The 20,017-nt window shown below is 34.1% G+C and overlaps 1 protein-coding gene across 11 annotated transcripts in view; it reads right to left on the bottom strand.

Annotated features, from left to right (window-relative positions):
- VPS13B (vacuolar protein sorting 13 homolog B) overlaps positions 1-20,017 on the bottom strand; it is a 1,326,809-nt gene that overhangs the window by 1,043,062 nt on the left and 263,730 nt on the right. For all 11 annotated transcript variants that reach the window (XM_074200569.1, XM_074200570.1, XM_074200573.1 and 8 more), the window contains exons 17-18: positions 7,330-7,464; positions 5,893-6,066 (exon numbers count right to left, since the gene is read on the bottom strand). In XM_074200569.1, coding sequence (XP_074056670.1) covers positions 5,893-6,066; positions 7,330-7,464 — 309 coding nt within the window. The remainder of the gene's footprint in view (positions 1-5,892; positions 6,067-7,329; positions 7,465-20,017) is intronic.

Here is a 20,017-nt window from a genome sequence, read left to right as displayed (position 1 = left end):
TTTTTGGAATCTTATGGAAACATAAAATTATGTCTTATGTATCTCTTTACCTTGATCCTAACTCTTCATGCTGAAAATGATTAATTTGTAAAGATGTTTATCAAAATATGTATGTACAATGCTAACAAGACTGTTGGCCACTGAAGGGGAAGGGGTAGGAAAAGAGGGTGGAAGGAAATTTTGTGACTTAAAAATATACATGTGCACATGGATGAAAATAAATATTTTCTAAAATGTAGATCAAACACCATCTTCTAAAGGAAATCAGACCAATTTTCCCCTCTACCTCCCTTACTTGATTGTCAAAATCTTTTTTTGAGCTCTGCCATAGCCTGAGCCCAACTCCTATTTTTCTTGGAGGTTTTGGATACAGAAGCTTGGATTTTCTCATCTTCTGAGTATGTGTGTGTGTTTTGATCTTCCATGGAACCAAAGTAATTGTCTATGATCAGGTTCCTTTTTTTTGTTTACTTATTTGTCCAGCCTGTGCCCTGGTTTTGGGGTGCTTCCCAAGCTTTTGGACTACTACTGGGAGACCCCTGTAAGGACCTCAGTTCCTTCAAGGTCTTATGATTATTTCTGACTGTTCTCCTGGCCTGTGCTCTGGTCTGTGGATGACCACAAGCACAACCCCTCTCCCCTGGAGCTATGAGGAGGGTTTCTGCTCTGTGGCAATGGGGGGCTCCAGACTGTGACCAAGGTCTGAATAAGAACAAAGAATAGGAGTTCTGTGACAGAGGAGAGACCTTGATAGTCTCCCCCCACCCCATTACCCTGCTGGGTGGTTCCACAGGTTTGCTTCTGTTTCCTGGTGTCTGGGCTGCTCTAAGGGCCACAGAGGCACTGACAGCCTTGGCTGAGCTGAGTTGAAAGTTGGTTTGGGCTTTGAGCTTGCTATGGCAGAGGTTTCCCTACTGACCTTCCAAGTTATGCCTGGTGCTCGCTGGGTTGGCAGGTCAGGAAACTGCTTCTGCTGCCCGGAGCCACTGCTCCCAGGGAACCCAGGTGTCCTGCAAGCTGTTCCCAGAAAGCTGGAGCTCCTTTGCTCCTGCTGCTGCCCCCTCCAACCCCATGGAAGAGAGCCTTCCCAAGATCTTCCAAGTTACCTCAGGCTGGAGAAGTGGAGTATTATTCTTCTATAAAAAAACACAAATTGTTGTACTCTGGAGAAGCATGGATTGAATTACAGGATCTGATGCTGAGTAAAAGGAGCAGAACCAAGAGAACAACGTACACATAAACAACAACACTGTGAGATGATCAACCGTGATGTAAGCAGCTCCTCTCAGCAGTTCAGGGCTAGGACAACCATATTGAACAGGCTATGAACAACGCTATCCCCATCCAGAGGAAGAAAAACTAAACAAAACAAAACAAAAACTCTTCCAAATCTGATAAACACTTTATAAAAAAAATTTCTTATATATCTCTTCCCCTTAATTCTAATTCCTCATACCAAAAATGACAAATCTGAAAATTGTTTTTATCAAAGATATATCCATACAATGTTAACCTATTTGCTGCTGAGGGGAGGAGACTGGGAAGGAAGGGTGGAAAGAAATTTTGCAACTTAAAAATATAAATATATGTGCATATGGATAATTGCTGAAAAACTTTCATAACATAAATTGGGAAAAATAAAACCAGTTTAGAAAAAAAAAGAGCAAAAGCTCCTGGGGTTGGTTGTGGCTATTTTGTACTCAGGCAATCTGAAAGTTAACAGCCTAATCCTTTAGTCCCTTAGGCCAATCAGAACACAAAGATTGGCTTAATATTTTTTAAAAATCATATACTATTCCTGAATTTTTTCTATTTTTTTGATCCTTTTCAGAAGTTCATTCACAGAATAAAGAAAACTATCAAAGAAAAAAATCATTAATTCTCAATACTTTTAAAAGGAAAAACTAGCCTAACTTAGAAGGGAACAAGGCTTAGGATATTGCCATTATGTAGAAGCCCCTCACTTTCACAACACAAAGAGGATAATATTTAAAAGACATTCATTTCTTCAACCAGAATATTCTTTTTTCAAACAAAGTTATGATATTTAATAGCTTGGGTTGTGAGATAAGCATATTTGTATCTGAATATAAGGGAATACTTCCACAATCAAAACAATTGCTCATTGATATACAAAGTCTGAAAACCTAAAAACTCTTTATATAACTTTTTTACTAATTCTAATAATAGCTCTGTGACATATGTAGCATAAATATTATTATTCCCATTTTATAGATAAGCAAACTGATACTTTCAAAGAGGTTTTGTAAATCACTGAAAATCTAAGTGTTGGCTCCAGGAACTGAGTGACAATTTTTGTGGTCTATTTGGGTTTTCTTTCTATAATAGCATGAAATTGATATTCTGTAAAGACCAAATGAACGATGTGTTAGAATATAATTTTCACCTTAATATCTTTATATCTAATGAACTACTGAGGTAAGTCAGTCAGTAAGCATTTATTAAAAGCATACTGCATACCAGACATGTGCTATGCACTAAGGATATAAAGAAAGACAAAAACAATCTCCCTGACACCAAGAAGAGCATATTTTTAATGGTAGCAATAATATGAACATAATCTGGTATGTGGAATCTATATACAAAGTGTAAATGATAGAAGGTAATCTCAGAAGGAAACAGGTGGGAAGAGAAAAGTTTGCCACCTTCAGAAGGTCTGGTCAAGTCAATTAACTAAGCTATTAAATTCTAACAACCTGTCAAGAACTGTGCAAAGCATCAAGTATGCAAAGAAATATTCAAGGAGACAACCTTCTAATGCGGAAGCAATACATATAATACAAGCTATATAAGCATAAATAAATGGAATAGTATAACTAAATGGTATTTAACTGAGTTTTGAAGGCAGCAAGGGCAATAGCAGGAGAGTGGAGTGATTCTAAACATAGAAAACTACCAATGAAAAAGCATCAAGAGTGAAGATGCAGTGTCTTTTCTGAAGAAGAGTAGAAAGGCTGTTGTAAGCTGGTGTGACTGGAAGGGCATAGAGTGTTAAAACAAGAAAGGAAAGAGTAGGACCAGAAATGAAGAGCTTTAAATGCCAAACAAAAGTCACTGGAGGTCTTTAAATCTCAGGGACAGGTAGCTAAAAATTATAAGCTGAAGATTAGTTCTTCTGCCTCAAAGTCCAAGGTTCTTTTCTCTAGACCAAAAAGCAATTAAGCATTCAGTTAAGCAGCAGAACAATAAATTAAGGAAGATGGCATTTTTTACAGAGCAATCTGAAAATGTGGAAAACTCACTTTCTGGTTCTAAGCCTAAAATAGCTTCATCTCTTCTCAGGTAGGGAAAAAAATACAAATCACAGGTTTTTAAGAATTTATCCCCCTAGTAAGTCAGGCAGTTCAAGACTAGTGTTAATGGCTATCATACATAAAATGGACTAGAAATAGAAAATGTCTATCTTTAAAATGTAAAATCAACATGTTGATTTCAAACTGGAAAAAAAAAAAGATCAAACTAAGCAAAAGTGTTGTTTCTCATTTTGGTGCATTCAAATGCCCCTAAAAGTAGTTGTGTTTAAAACTGCACATGCCTGGAAGATAGGAATTGTGCATTAAATGCTTAATGACATAATAAGTATTTAATCTCAAACAATAATTCTGATGTGTTCAAATAAAAAAAATGAGGGATGTGTTGAACTCTCAGCTAAGAAGAAACTATATTAATCATAAATAAGACTGAGACACAAAATTTATTATGACAAAAGAGCCTATATTTGTGCATGCATGTTTTTCTATAAAAACATGTCAATACCTGAGAAATATACTATCTTCTTTTCATAATCATCTGGTTTTCAATCATTTCTTTTTATATTCAGGCTCCTTCTTCCTTAGGGCCTTTTTATGGAGCCTACTTTTCGGTTTTCTTTTATTTAATTGTCATACAATTTGCTCATCTGTGTTTTTAAGAAATTAATTTTTTCTTTTGTGGAAGGATTTACACAAAATACCAACTGTTCTCTCATCCCTTACCCCCTGCCATGATTCTTAAAGAAAGTCTGTTAAACCTTTTACCAAACTGGCTCAAAACACTCAATTTTAGCTCTAAAGCTACTCAATTCATACAATACTATGTTCCATACCAGTACTACAAATTCCAGAAGCCCTGGGGGAAATACATTGAGCACCTCACCTGATGTATATTTTACTGCTGGCTAAAAAAAACTACTTCTACTCTGAATTCTTTAGGGGTTTGGGTTAATTGAGATACCTTTTTTATTTAAAGTTCCAAAATCCAAGGGAACATGCTCATCATACACTGAGATCCTTTCACAGTAACTGCCCTACACACAGACACACACACACACACACACACACACACACACACACACACACACAACCACACATTGATTCAAATCTTTTTATACAAATATAAAATGGAAATGAATTTCTTGAAAGCTGGTTTAATTAATAATATATAGAACTATAAATCATGTAATAAATCCCTAAACTATAAAAGGGTGTGTTGGAATAGAAGGGATAGAAAATTTAAACTGGACATATCTGTCAGGTATAACAACAATAGTTACATTGATAACAAAACTAGCTAACAATTACACATTTTAATGTTTACAAAGTATTTTGAACATAAGAAAAGTGCTATTATTAGCCCCATTTAAGAAGTAAAAAATTTAAGATGAAGAAAAGTTAAGTGACTTGTCCATGGATACTTTCAAATGGACAAGCCATTAAAATGTATAATAGAAGATTCAAACTTCTTTGGAAATTCAAGCCTAATACTATAACCACTAAGTGACCAAATCTAGGTTTAAGAAAAGTGTATTACCTTTGAAAATTAAAGCAGAGAAAAAGGGATATTTTCAAAACACCAATCAAATGCTCACATTCCATTTAAAAACATTCCTAATTAAACACAACACAGACAAGGTTTTGAATCTTCACTAAAAAGTATAAAATACCACAAAGGAGCAGCCATAACTATAGGTTTATTATTATATTTATAATTTCCCTTTAGGTTACCTTGAACAAATCAGAAATATACATTATATATATATATATATATACATATATACACACACACACACACACACACACACACACACACACACACACATATATATATATATATATATACATATATATAAAACAATAGATAGTAAATACATTATTGAAAAAAGTTATTTGAGTCATTTTATCAAGTTAAATCATAGCTGGAAGGCCAAAGCTAAACAAAAACACCCTCCAGTACATTCCCAACAAACACACACACAGACACTCTCTCTCTCTCTCTCTCTCTCTCTCTCTCTCTCTCTCTCTCTCTCTCTCTCTCCTCCCTCCCTCCCTCCCTCCCTCCCTCCCTCCCTCTCTCGTTTTCAGAAGGGGAAAAGCTCTATTTTTCTAAGAATATTGGTTTCACTTAAAAGTCATGTTGCCTTGGGTTTTCACGGTTGAGGCAAAGACAGAAAATTATGACATTAAGTCAAGGTCAATTGATAGATAAATAAAAGTAAACTTTCACAAATACAAATTGAGAGGGAAAATGTGTATGTATATACATATATATGTATACACACATATATACATATACCTACACACAGGCATACACACATACATACAAACCCCACAGACCTTCCTTTTTTGTAACCCATTGGGTATTTAGGCGTAAGTGCATAAATACTAATGTGCTGATGATCTGGTTCATAAAGGCAAGTGCACTTATCTAAAATGATTATAACTTATGAAAGTAATAAAAATTATACAATTATTGATTTTGATTTTCAAAAAGAATAAATAAAATTTTATACCTAATGGCTACAGAATCTTGAAGAGACAGACTCCACACAAAAGAAGTCATGCTAGAAATGAAATTGCAAAATGATATGAACATAAACAGAAGTTTTGTACTTACCTGAATTATGACAGTAGTCCACTGATTGAGGAATTTGCATTGTAAAGGCTATCAAATCTGGGGCTAAGAGGGATTCTGGCTTTCTGCTTTCATTGAGCCATTTGCTACTGTGGAGGTCTTTGGTGTCAGAAGGGCCCTGAATTAAGGGAATCAGTTTCTCTTTTCCATTCTCACCTAAATAAAAATAGCAGTGTTAAACAAGCATGTTTCCTCTGAATATATAACTAAGCCATGTTTCAATATATCTTAAAATATTATGTCATAGAGCAATATTATTTGCAGAAGGATAAGAACTTGTATCCATTATATTCATCAATCCATTTTATACTACACTGATCTTTGAATTAAGATAATATGAAACAAGGTAAATAATTCTAATTTTTTTTTTAGGTTTTTTGGTAAGGCAAATGGGGTTAAGTGGCTTGCCCAAGGCCACACAGCTAGGTAATTATTAAGTGACTGAGACCAGATTTGAACCCAGGTACTCCTGACTCCAAGGCCGGCGCTTTATCCACTACGCCACCTAGCTGCCCCTTATAATAATTCTAAATTTAATCAAGTTATATCCCATCTATATTCCTAAAATTATTTAGAAGTCATCTTAAGAATTTCAATAATATTTGAAAACCAAAGTTAACAAATATTAGCATACTTAAATAGCAAAAATCTATTTTTATTTTGAAATGAGCTTTTCAACGTTTTTTTATTATTTACATATCAGTTTGCCCCGTATCCTTTCAATATAACCTCAAAAAGCCAGGCTTTGTAACAAATAGAATTTGTTAAAGACAAAAAAGGGAAGGAGGGGAGGGAAACATAACTAATATAAATATATTTTATAATTCAAAACTGAAATTTAATGGGGTTAAGTATAAATCAAAGTATAAAAAAATTCAAAGATAAGAAAGTTGACCAGCTTCTCCATATAGATTACTTTTTAAATTGATAAAATAAACTTTGTTTTTATTTTAAGGTTTTCTCACATATCATTATATTGACAATCTATACCTATTTGTCTATAATGATGAAGTTTCTATCAAGTATTCCACTAAAGAAATATAAAGGTCTTATAAGTATTTTGCTTGTAGATACGTAGATATAATATATATGTAGGTGTGTATATAAATACAAACTTATATTAATATTTGATGTAAAAATGTATAAATTGTCATAAAATTCTTTAAACATAGTTTCTCTAATTTTCTTTAAAATCAATCCTACAAATAAATAGGATTTTAAAGGAAAAAAAATAATTTATTAAGCCAAGTAGCATCATACTGGCAAAATAAAAAGGAAAAAAAGAAAAATATAAATTTAAAAACCCTCTGATTCATAGGAACAATGAGTAAATTCTTGTTTCAGTAACGCTCCTTGTAAAAAGCAAGGCCAATTCTCCTATACAGGCAATAAAGTTTTACATGGTCCAGCTGCACATACCTGGGGCTTTGGCACAAATTTTTATTGATCCCACGGTCCCAGAGGCACATTTGACCAATGATGTGCTGCAGTACTTCAATTCAACATTCTGGATTGAGCCCTCAAGAGTTGGCAAGGGATTCTTAGATTTCACACCTAATAAAAGAAAACTGCAAATGTACTAGCTGGTTGAATTTAAATAATTTTTATATTCCTTTACCAAGGCATTTAAATTTAATTATGCTTTAATTATCTACCTCCGATTTTCTTATAATATTTCTTCTTTGTTTAGTAGTTTGATGTTTAGGATGTGAGAGTATGCAATTTTAAAATATATAATCTGTAATACTACATTCCTACAATCAACTACCAAGATTATATAGAAAATCAAGTTATTTAGAAATAGATAATTTAAAAAAATGTATGGTTTTGATATTTATTATATACTATGGAATTTGATTTTCCTAATCAATTTCATTTAGATTTTGAGTAAAATTCTTTTTCCAAACCAATAGGCAGACTCCTTGACAGCAGTCTGAAGGATGTGAAAGGATGACAAAGCAGAAATTTTGAATAGTAAATAATCTAAAGGTGAATAACTAAAGTAGTTATATATGCTTCCTTAATAAATGTAAAAAAGATTATATTTCAACCCACCAACCAATAAGTATTTATTGAATGCCAAGTATGTGCTAAGTGGGGGATTATTTTTTTAAAGGCTTAACTTCCAATTCAATGAAATATTTATTAAGTGCCTATTATATCCTGCCACTATCCTAAACTTGAGCTGTAAAGATGAATACAATATAGTCCCTTCTCTCAAAAAGCTGACATTCTATGGGATATGGATACTTATACTTAAGAAGCCTGCAAATTAGAAGTATTATAGGATTTGAAGAAAGGTAGCAAAACCTTTAGGAGAGAAAACCTCGATAGGATTTGAAACAGGTCTCAGATTCTGGATAGGATTAAGGTTGAGGGATAAGAGGAAAGGACCTATTGAAAAATCTATTTTATACATGTAACCATCTACATTTTAGTATGAATAAATATGCCAGTTTACAGCTCCCTTTCTTTTCTCCTCATTTCTCATGTGAGTCAGATATATATGTGCCAGATTCTTGTGAATGACTATGAGAGTCACTAAATACACATTTAATTACTGGTCACAACTGTATATATTAAAGATCACTTCCCTTTCCTGTCATTTGTTGAGCCCATGTTTCTTTTTTTATCAGATAATAAGATCATAGATTTATAGATGGAAGAGACTGCAGTGATCATCTAGTCCAACTACTTACTTTTTCAGACAAGAATTAAAAACCAGAAAGGCTCAACGACTTGTCTAGTGTCTTATATATATCAAATTGATGGCAGAGTCAAACTTTGAACCCACTTACTCTGGCACTCTTTCTAGCAATTATCTATCTTAATTATATCTTACTTAATTCAAAATGAGCAACTGCATAAATAAATCTGAAACAGTGATTACGTGAATTTATGATATATTTTCTATTTTTTTCAGGACTTTACATCTACGATACAAATATAAATCTTCAGCATGGCCTGAAGAGTATGGAAAAAGACAAAATTAAACATTCAACTTCCCTTTACCATAAATTGATTGCTTAAATACCCAAATGCCATCTACAATATGCAAATATCAAACTCAATAGAGATGAAGAGAAATTTGTAAAGTTTGATATATAACAGGATAGAGACCCATTCATCTTTCCCATTGTCTTCAGCAGATGACTTCTGTGCACATGGAAGCTTCCAAATTATTGTCTCAAAGGCTTTTTATTCCATTAAAGATTTAAAAGCTGGAACTGGGGCATATCTAAAAGCATTTTAGCATACAAATTTAATTGTCTTCATTTATGATCATTTATCGTGATTTCTACCAGCACTTGGAAATATCTCTGTCTTTGGTTTAGTGGGGTTTCATGCCAGTCCATATCTTAAAATATATTAGGTAATTATCAAACTATTTGGCACAGGAGAGTGCTTTTTAACAATCTTTCCTAATAAGAAGCTCAGAAATAAAATTAAATAGCAGAGGTGTCCTTGGAGGTCAAAGTTAAAACCACTTGGCAAACCTGCAAAGACAGACTTACAAAATACTTACTCTTATGTAATTTTTGATTCAGTCTAATGTCAAAAGTATTTAAGGTCCTATTTTAATAACACATTTATTCATATATATTTAATATAAATTTTTGTTCCTGAAATAGCAACTTGTCAGAATTTGTTTGGGGGCAAATTTCTAAAAGAATAAGAGAATTTGGGACACTTAATAATTACCTAGCTGTGTGACCTTGGGCAAGTCATTTAACCCCATTGCCTTGCAAAAAGTAAACTAAAAAAAAATAAGGGAATTAAAGCAAACAGTTTTTTAAATAACTACAAAATAAAATAATAGATAAAGAGAATAGCCTATTCTAAGAGAAGACAGAGATGTCAATGACAAAGAGTTGTGGATTTCCCTTCTATCTTATATTAATTTTCAGTAGGAAAAAAAAGAAGGCAAAAGGAAGAGAAAGAGAAGTAAAAAGTGAAGATAATCTCGTGTAACTAGTTGTCAATCTCTCATGTTGATACTTAATAGGAAAGAAGACATTAGGAAAATGATAAAGTTACCAACTAAAAATATTAGATAGAAAAAAGAGGGGAGTGGAAATATTTGTACTCTAATAAAGAAAACATTAAGAAATACAGCTAGCTCAAAATTTCACTGAAAATTTTTAAAGGAATCACACAAATATGGATACAATGTACATGGATATGTACTTGAGATTGACAGATACTATGCAATATTTATATTTATTTGTAAGTCAGTGAACTAGCATTTATTTAAGACAAGTACTTTACAAGGCTTTGGGGATATCTAAAAATTATGGTTTTACTCTCAAGGAATTCACATTCTGAGGAGAGAGTACGAACATACAAACAAGTCTGTTTATTCAAGATTAAGTAAATAAATGGGAAGTAATTTGAGAGAGAAGATGAGAATGTTAAGGGAGACAGAGAAAAGGTTAATTGCAATAGATGGGGTTTGCCTGAGTCATGAAACCAGGAAGTAGATGTAAGAAGCAAGAGCATTCTAGCTATAAAAAGGTATATACCTTAAGCAAAAAATAAAAGAAAACAAAAGAAAAAACAGTAAAAAAAGCCCTTATCAATGTTATTGAGTATGTGGAGAAAAATAAAATTGGAAATCTGCAAATAAATCAGATTGGAAAGAATTTTAAAATCCAAACAAAGGGTTTGATCATGAAGGTAATAGGAATGACACTAAGGATAGAGTGGGGGATGGGTAAGAAACAATAGAATCTTGAGCTTTCGAAATATAACTTTGATTGATAATTACCTAGCTGTGTGTCCTTGGGCAAGCCACTTAACCCCATTTGCCTTGCAAAAACCTTAAAAAAAAAAGATAACTTTGAGAGTTGAGTGAAAAATTGACAAAAGTGGAGAAAGATGGGAGGTAAGAAGAATAAACCAGAAGGCCACTGTAATACTCCAGGAATAAAGTGATAATAAAAATCTATACTTGGATAGAAGGTCTGTAAATGGAGAAAAGAGGATGCTGTGGAGGTGGAAATGCAAGATTTGGCAATAAAATGAATATACAGAATGAGTGAGAGGAAAAAGTAAAGGACAACTAGAGCTATTATAACAACAATCAAAGGAAACTTCAAAGGGAAAACCAAATCTGTTTGGATATGATGAATTTGAGGATAGGATACTTCAAAACACAGTTCAAAATGTCCAATAAGCAGGGACAGCTAGGTGGCACAGTGGATAGAGCACCATCCCTGGAGTCAGGAGTAACTGAGTTCAAATCTGGCCTTAACACATAATAATTGCCTACTTGTGTGACTTTGAGCAAGTCACTTAACCCCATTGCCTTAAATAAATAATTTTAAAAAATAATCCAAAATTTCCAAAAAGCAGCTGATATTGAGAGACTGAAATTCAGGGCAAAAATTTGAGCTAAATAAACAGATCTAAGAAGTATATGAATAGAGAAGATAACTAGCCCCATGGGCACTGATACAGTCACTGGTACAACTGACTAAAGCATGAATTTTTAATATTTTAGGGTCATGGATCCATTTGGGAATGTATTCAAGACCCTCTGGGGAAAAAGTTTTAAAATGTGTAAAATCAAATATATATATATATATATATATATATATATATATATATATATATATGATTAAAAAGGAAACCAATTATAGTTAAATACGTCCAGGTTTGGAATTCCTGCTATAAAAGGAAACAAAAGACATTCCAAGATATCAGAGAAAACCCATAATCAGAAGGTATGCCATGGAGAAAGGTCCAGCACAGACTTAGAAGGAGTAATCAGACCTGTCGGAGGAGAATCAAGAGAAAGATCATAGAGAAGAAAGGATACTGAGAAGACAAGGGAGAAGGGAATCACTTGTGCAATTTGAAGCTTTTGCCTTGTCAAGGAGGTAAGATGTAGCAAAAGGAAGGGATAGAATGGAAAGGTATCTGATGTGAATGAAGTGGAGATAAAAAGGAGCCTTAATTTTTTCAATGAAATGAAGCAAGTTCCAGTTGAAAGGGAAGAGTGATAAGAAGTCATGGAAGGTTTGGAAAAATTTCTGTAGTGAGTGAGATAATGGATCCATTGGGGAGGTATCAAAGGACTGTGCAATGGAGTACACATTTGAAATTAATTAATGTACTTGGCAGCTTTCTTCGGCTCTATAGGAATAACTACAGTGAATGATGGGCATAATTTAAGGATGAAGCTTGGTAAAGTAATATGAAAGATAGGGAGGAAGGTACTCAAGGGAAGAAGGCAGTGTAAAATTAAACTGGTTCATCAAATAGTCAAGGTAGAGAAGAAAGGAAAGCGCTGCCAGTGCTTTAGACCCTCCCTAGACTATCCAAAGAATTCTGTCTAATCTCTTGAAGACGACTGCACATGTTTAATAAGGAGTAAGAAGAGATTTTAGGGTTGCAGGGCAAAGGAAGATGCAAAATGAAAACAGATGAGGGAATTTCAAAATTTGTGAATATGGAAATGGTGTTTTGGTGGGTGATGGCAAGATCAAGGGTATGACATCTCCGCATGTGACTGAAATGACAAGGAATAGTAGGTTATATTAAATGGATATACTAAAGAACTGAGTGTTACTTTATAGGAGAACTCAGAAGGATATTTTTTTGTGGTGATGGGAATACTTTAGGAAGTATAAAAGAATTGTTTTGCTATAGGGAGAGCCCAGTTGAGATTATATATGAATCTGCAGTGGACCCTCAGCACAGTTTCATGATTTTCTCCAGCTTCATTCAGTTAGACCTAAAGAGATGCAAAGGCACAGGGCGAGTGGAAGTCATGAAAGGCTGAGGTTTGGCAGAATAAGACCAGAGAAGAGATAAAGAAACTGAACTGGGGTGGCTAGGTGGCGTAGTGGATAAAGCACCAGCCTTGGAGTCAAGAGTACCTGGGTTCAAATTCGGTCTCAGACACTTAATAATTACCTAGCTGTGTGGCCTTGGGCAAGCCACTTGACCCCATTTGCCTTGCAAAAGCCTAAAAAAAAATTAAAAAATAAAATAAAATAAAATAAAATAAAGAAACTGAACTGATTCACCAAGGGGTCACACTAGGGAAGGTAGGAGAGAGTAGCCAATGCAGAAATAATGGTCTAATAAAAAAATGAGGGTAATCACAGTGAGAACAATGAACAGACTTTGGTTTGTAAGGAACAGGCAAAGGTGGAATAACAAAATATTATAATCAGATAAATGAATTACTTAATTCATGAACATATAAAATGAAAATATATGGATGGTGGAAAGACACTTAACGTATGATCATTTAGGTATGGAACAGAACCAGGCTTGAGGAATACCTTAAAGTAAAGGTAAGCAACCAGTCAACAACATTGAAACACAGGTTTGGATCACCTAATACTACCACAGAGGAAGGATAATATTTGATAATAATACTGCTGAAAAGGGATTTTTCCAGTCAAATTCTTACACTTGAGCACTTCATGAGACAATTATTTTTCTTACATACAACCTCATATTCGAGTAGAATCAGAAAATATGCCTTTATATTAGAAATAAGCATTTAACATGCCTCAGTAATCTATCTAGTTTTTAGAACCAGATTTCTGAGTGGCAATAATGATGTGTCTTATCATTATTTCCCAGACCAATATTCAAAACTTTATCACAGATCGCAAAAATATTTTAAAAATTTATGCATTTATTTTCATCCATATGCACATGAATATTTTTGGTCAATATTTATTTGTTTTTAATTTTGATTTCTATTTATTTATACATTACTAAAATAGTATTGTAAGAATAAACATAATCTATCCTCCTCCCAGAAAAAATAAAAACCTCACAAGAAATAAAGTGAAAGAAAGAGAAAAAAGAATGTGCTTTAGTCTATGTCAGATACCATCAGCTCAGTTTGTGAGTGGATCACATTCTTTATCATAAGTCCATCAGAGAAGGTCCATATTTTTCCACAGTTGCTGTTGCTGATTTTAAATTCCCTCCAACCATTCCTTCCCACTACCATCTATTATATTTTCTCTCTCCTTTCATTCTGTCCCTCTTCAAAAATGTGCTGTGGGGCAACCAAGTGGCACAGCAGACAGAACACCAGCCCTGGGGCCAAGACACCCCAAGCCAGCATCCCAGAGACCCACCAGTCCCTTGGTCCTGGACAGGGCACCCAATCCCACTTGCAAAAAGTAAAAAAGAAAATGTGTTATATCTGATTATCTTCTCCCAAGATCTACCCTCTCCTCTATCACCTACATCTCCCCTCTCCCCTTCCCTGTTCCCTTTCTCCCATCCCCTTTCTATCTTTTTTCTTCTAGATTTCTATATCTTATTAAGTATGTGTGTTGTTTCTTTTCAGAGTCATTTCTGATGGGAATGAAGGCTCCCTCATCCCCCCCCTCACCTTCCCCTCTTCCAGACCATTGCAAAAGCTATTTCTTGACTCTTTTACATGAAATATCTTAGCCTATTCTATCTCTCTTACTCCTAGTACATTTCTTTTTCACCCATTGACTCCATTTTACAATATATTAAACCTTTAATCATTTCTCTCCCATGCCTTGTCTATATATGCTCCTTCTAACTGCTCTAATAAATGAGAAGGTTCATATGAGTATTATCAGTATCATCTTTCCATGCAAGAATACATGCAGTTCATTATCTTTAAATCCCTCATAATTTACCCTTCTGGTGTACCCTCCCTCTCTATGCCTCACCTAAGTCATGTACCTGAAGAACAAACTTTGTGTTCAGCTTTATCCATTTCCAACAGGAACATCTGAAATTCCCCTATTTCATTTAAAGTTCATCTTTTCCCCTGGAAGAGGATGTTCAGTTTCGCTGGGTAGTTGATTCTCAGTTGAATTCCAAGCTCATTTGCCTTCCAGAATATTATATTCAAAGTCCTACAAGCCCTTATTGTGGATGCTTCTAAGTCCTGTGTAATCCTGACTGTGGATCCACGATGTTTCAATTGTTTCATTCTGGTTGCTTGTAGTATTTTGTCTTTGATTTGGGGGTTTTGGAACTTGGCTATAATATTCCTGGTTTTTTTTTAATCTCTTATAGGAGATTGGTGGATACTTTCAATTTCTATTTTTAACCTCTTCTAAGATATCAGTGCAATATTTCTGAAGAAATTCTTTTTAAAGGAGGTTAAGGCTCTATTCCTGATCATGACTTTCAGGTAGCCCAATAATTTTTAAATTTTCTCTTCTGGATCTGTTTTTTTCCAGATCAGTTGTTTTTTTCAATGAAATATTTCACATTTTCTTCTACTTTTTCATTCTTTTGGTATTGTATTATTGTTTCTTGGTACCTCACAAAGTCATCAACTTGCTTTAGCTCCATTCTTCTTTTCCATCTGGTAAATTCTGCTTTTTAAGGTATTCTTCTCCTCATTAACTTAATAGACTGCTTTTTCCATTTGACATAAATTGGTTTTTAACATATTTTCTTCAGCATTTTTTTGGATCTCCATCACCAAGCTACTGACTTGGTTTTCATGTTTTTTTCAGCATCTCTCTCATTTCTCTTCCCAATTTTTCCCTCACTTGATTTTCAAAAACTTTTTTGAGCTCAGAAATAGCCTGAGCCCAACTCCTATTTTTCTTGGAGGTTTTGAATATAAAAGCTTGGACTTTCTCATCTTCTGAGTGTGCACTTGGATCCCCCATGGGAACAAAGTAATTGTCTATGGTCAGGTTCCTTTTTTTCCTGTTTATTATTTGTCCAGCCTCTGCCCTGGTTTTGGGGTGCCTCCCAAGCGTTTTTTTTAGGGTTTTTTTTAGGTTTTTTTGCAAGGCAAATGGGGTTAAGTGGCTTGCCCAAGGCCACACAGCTAGGTAATTATTGTGTCTGAGACCAGATTTGAACCCAGGTACTCCTGACTCCAAGGCCAGTGCTTTATCCACTATGCCACCTAGCTGCCCCCTTCCTAAGCTTTTGAGTATTATTGGGACACCCATGTAAGGACATCAGTTCCTTCAGGGTCTTATGAGAAGTTCTGACTGCTCTCTTGGCCTGTGCTATGGTCTGTAGATGATCACAAGCTCACCTGGAGGGTCCCTGCTCCACTATGGGGGCCCAGACTACAACCAGGGTCTGAATATGAACAAAGCATCAGAGTCCTAAGCCAAGAATAGAGGAGAGATCATGACAGTCTCCCCCCATCCTCTTACCTTCCATGGGCTAAGCACTCTGGGAGCAGCTACTGGGCAGCTCCATGGGCCTGATTCTATTTCCTGACATCATAAATATATTTTTAAAAGACATGAATCGATTATTATTATTTAAAAAAATAATATGATTTTTTTATGAATTTGATTTTCAAAAGTGAAAGTTAATAAGCAACCTGTCCGTAACATGACAATTCTTTCATTGCATGGGAGGAATAATGAAATGAGAATTCAGAAAATTATATTCTGCAAATTTTTTTTTATATTTAATTATGCAAGAGTATTATTTTGAAAGGTTGGTGAAATAACATCTGACAACTAAGGTACAAATGCTTACCAGACTAGGCACTATAAATGTGGATCCACAATAATGCATTATTTAGAAGTAATTCAATTTTTAAATAAGCCCTAACTCAAATTTTGAAGGTATTACTCTTCATTCCAATAAAATGGAGGGAAGAGAAGGGAAAGGGGAATGAAGAAAGAAGAAAAAAAATTATGAAAAACTGCTTTAATCCACAAATTAATTTTGTACAACTTGAAAGGTGAGATGGGGACAAGTTGTTAAGAATTTTAAATGTCAAGAAAAAGAAGTTAATAGTTGATCTAAGAGATAAAAGAAAGAAACTTTAGTTTACTGAGTAAACTGGATTTACAAAGGGGGTGACATTTTTAGATCTATATTTTAGTTAAAAATCACTTTGTAACTAACAGGGTGAAAATAAATTAGAGTGGGCAGAAATAATTAGGAAGTTATTGCACTAATAGAGTCAAGAAATGATTAGGAATGTATAACATTGAAAATGAGTTATAAAGATATACCTCTTTCAGAATGCTTTGATGGAAGTCCAAAAAGGTCATCAAGACTGTCCAGGGCCCTGTTCTTTTCTCTCTATATACTTGATGATCCAATCAGATCCCATGATTTCAGTTGTGATCTCTATGGTGATAATTTTCAGATCTACCTATCTTGCAATAACATCTCTCCTAAACCCCAGTCTCATATACAATTCACTGTCAAGGTCTATTAATTTTACTTCATAACTTCCTTCCTATTTTCTATCTTGCTTTTTTTCTCCCAAGTAAAGACTGCTATCACCTTGCACCTGGACAATTATAATAGCCTCCTGTTTTGTCTCACTGATTCATCTGTCCAATCTGCAATCTATCTTTCTTTTGTCAAATTGATCTTCCTAAAGCACATGCCACACTCCATCTCCCTCAAGTTAATACACTGCATTGGTTATATCATTTCCAGGATCGATGAAAACAATTCTCTGTGTTGCATTTAAAGGCATTCACAATCTGCCACCCTTCAAACTTTCAAATCTTACATGTTATGCTTTCCCCTATACCCTCCCTCAGCAACAAAATGTACTCTCTGATCCAATAATACTGTTCCCCTTGTCATTCCTCATACAAGCCACTAACACTGTCACTATACTCCAGGCATTTTCCACTGGCTATCTCTCATAGTTGGAATGCTCTCCTTCCTGATCTCTGGCTTGGAGCTTCCCAGGATCCTTCAAGGCCTAGTTAAAAACTCTTCTTTGAAAAGAAGCCCTTCAGGGGCGGCTAAGTGGCACAGAGGATAGAGCACCGGTCCTGGACTCAGGAGTGCCTGAGTTCAAATCTGGACTCAGACAGTTAATAATTACCTAGCTGTGTGGCCTTGGGCAAGCCACTTAACCCCATTGCCTTTCAAAAAAACCTTTTAAAAATAAAAAAGAAGCCCTTCCTGACATGTCCTTAGAGCTAATAATGCCTTCTTAATATTAAGAAGCAGTTAGTTTTTAAAAGAAGAAATGAAAGCTATCAATAGTCATATGAAAAATGAGTATAAAATCACTAATCAATGGAAAAATACAAATTAAAATTCTGAGGTACCACTTTATGCCCATCAGATTGCCTAACATAAAAGAAAAGAAAAAGGAAAAAGCTAGAGATAACATGGAAAAATAGGCACTAATGCACTGCTGGTAGAGGTGTTAACTAGTTATTTTGGAGAACATTTTAAAATAATTCCCAAAGGGCCATAAAAATGTGCCTATCAGGGCAACTGGGTGGCACAGTAGATAGAGCAGCAGCCCTGGAGTCAGGAGGACCTGAGTTCAAATTTGACCTCAGACACTTAATAATTACCTAGTGTGTGACATTGAGCAAGTCACTTGACCCCATTGCCTTGCAAAACAAACAAACAAAAAATAAAAATATGCATATCCTTTAACCCAGTAATACCAAGACAATAACCGCCCCCAAAAAAACAAAGACCAAAGAATAGGATCTAAATATACATAAATATTAAAGTAATTTTTTTCATGATGTCAAAAAAATTGGAAATTGAGGGTATGCCCATCAATTGGAAAATAGCTTAACAAGCAAGCTATATATGATTACAATGGAAGACTATCTGTGCTATAAGAAATGATGAGCGGTAATGATTTCAATCAGGAAAGCCAAATAACTATATCAAAAGTGAAAAAAGTGATTCAGGAAGGAAAGAAGGAAAAAGGAAATTATTAGGAAACATTTCAACTAATTATATGTAATAAATTTGACAAGACAAATACTTGCAAAATAGATAATGTCCCAAATTAACAAAAAAAAAAGAAAGAACTCAATAACCCAATGTCAAAAAAGAAAAGGAAACAAAAAAAGAAAGAAAGAAAGAAATTACACAAGCAAATGGACTCACAAAGAAAAAAACTCCAGGACAACATGGATTTAAATAAGGATTCCATCATTTAACAAACAAGTAATTCCTAAGGAAGTTAGGATTAGAGTGATATTACCAAATTCTTTCTATAACATAAAGACTTCATACCTAAACAAGGAAGAGTCAAAACAAAGAATGAAAAAAAAAACTGATGCAAGATTAGCAAAGAAATTTCAGGAACATATCAGAAAGTATACTCTATGACCAGGTTGTATTAATAACAGAAAAGTAGGGTTGCTTCAATATTAGTAGAAGTATAAAGATATAAATATAAATAACTATTAATACAAAAAATAAAAATCATATAATTATATCCACAGATACAGAAAATTCTTCTGACAAGGTACCCATTTCTCTTAAAGGTAATTAGAAAGCACAGAAATAAATGGAACTTTCCTTAATCTCAGAAGAAGTGTCTATCAAAAAGGGCAAGTAGGTGGCAGAGTAGATAAAAGAACTAGCCTTGGAGTCAAGAAGATTCATCTTTCTTAGTTTCTATCTGTCCCCAGAAACTTACTGGTTGTATGACCCTGGGAGAATCTTTTAACTCTGTTTGCCTCAGTTCCTCATCTGTAAAATGTGTTAGACAAAAAAAATTACAAACCCTTCTGATATCTTTGCCAAGAAAAATTCAAATGGGGTCTTGAAGTTGGACATATGAAAACAACTGAACAACATCATCTACAAAAAAACAAATAGGAACATTATTTGTAATGGAATTTAACTAAAAACCTTTCCATAAAATCAGGAATAAAGCAAACCCTTGCATTATGTTAGAAATATTAGCTACAGTAATAAGAAAAGAAAAAGAAATTGAGGGAATGGGGAAATACAAAAATTTGAGGAACTATTTGTAAAACTGGAAAGTAGTTAGGCAGAAATTACATCTAGACTAATATCTCAATATAATATTATATCAAAATAATCTCCAAATGGACATAATATGAGTTAAACATGAATGGAGACATCATATAAATTAGAGAAGCAAGGAAGAATTACCTGTTAAATATAAGGATAAAGGAAAAGTTCATAACCAAACAAGAGAGAGAGAATCATAGAAAATAACATGGACAATTCTGATTATATAAAATTAAAACAATTTAGCACCAACAAAACTAATGTAGCTAAAATTAGAAGAGCAGCAGGTAGGGAGCAGCTAGGTGGCATAGTGGATAAAGCACTGGCCTTGGAGTCAGGACTACCTGGGTTCAAATACAGTCTCAGACACTTAATAATTACCTAGCTG

The sequence above is a fragment of the Macrotis lagotis genome, chromosome X (assembly GCF_037893015.1).
Source record: "Macrotis lagotis isolate mMagLag1 chromosome X, bilby.v1.9.chrom.fasta, whole genome shotgun sequence".
NCBI lineage: Eukaryota > Metazoa > Chordata > Mammalia > Peramelemorphia > Peramelidae > Macrotis > Macrotis lagotis.
The sequence above is the reverse complement of the archived record's forward strand: the minus strand, read 5'-3'. Positions and strand labels throughout refer to the sequence as shown.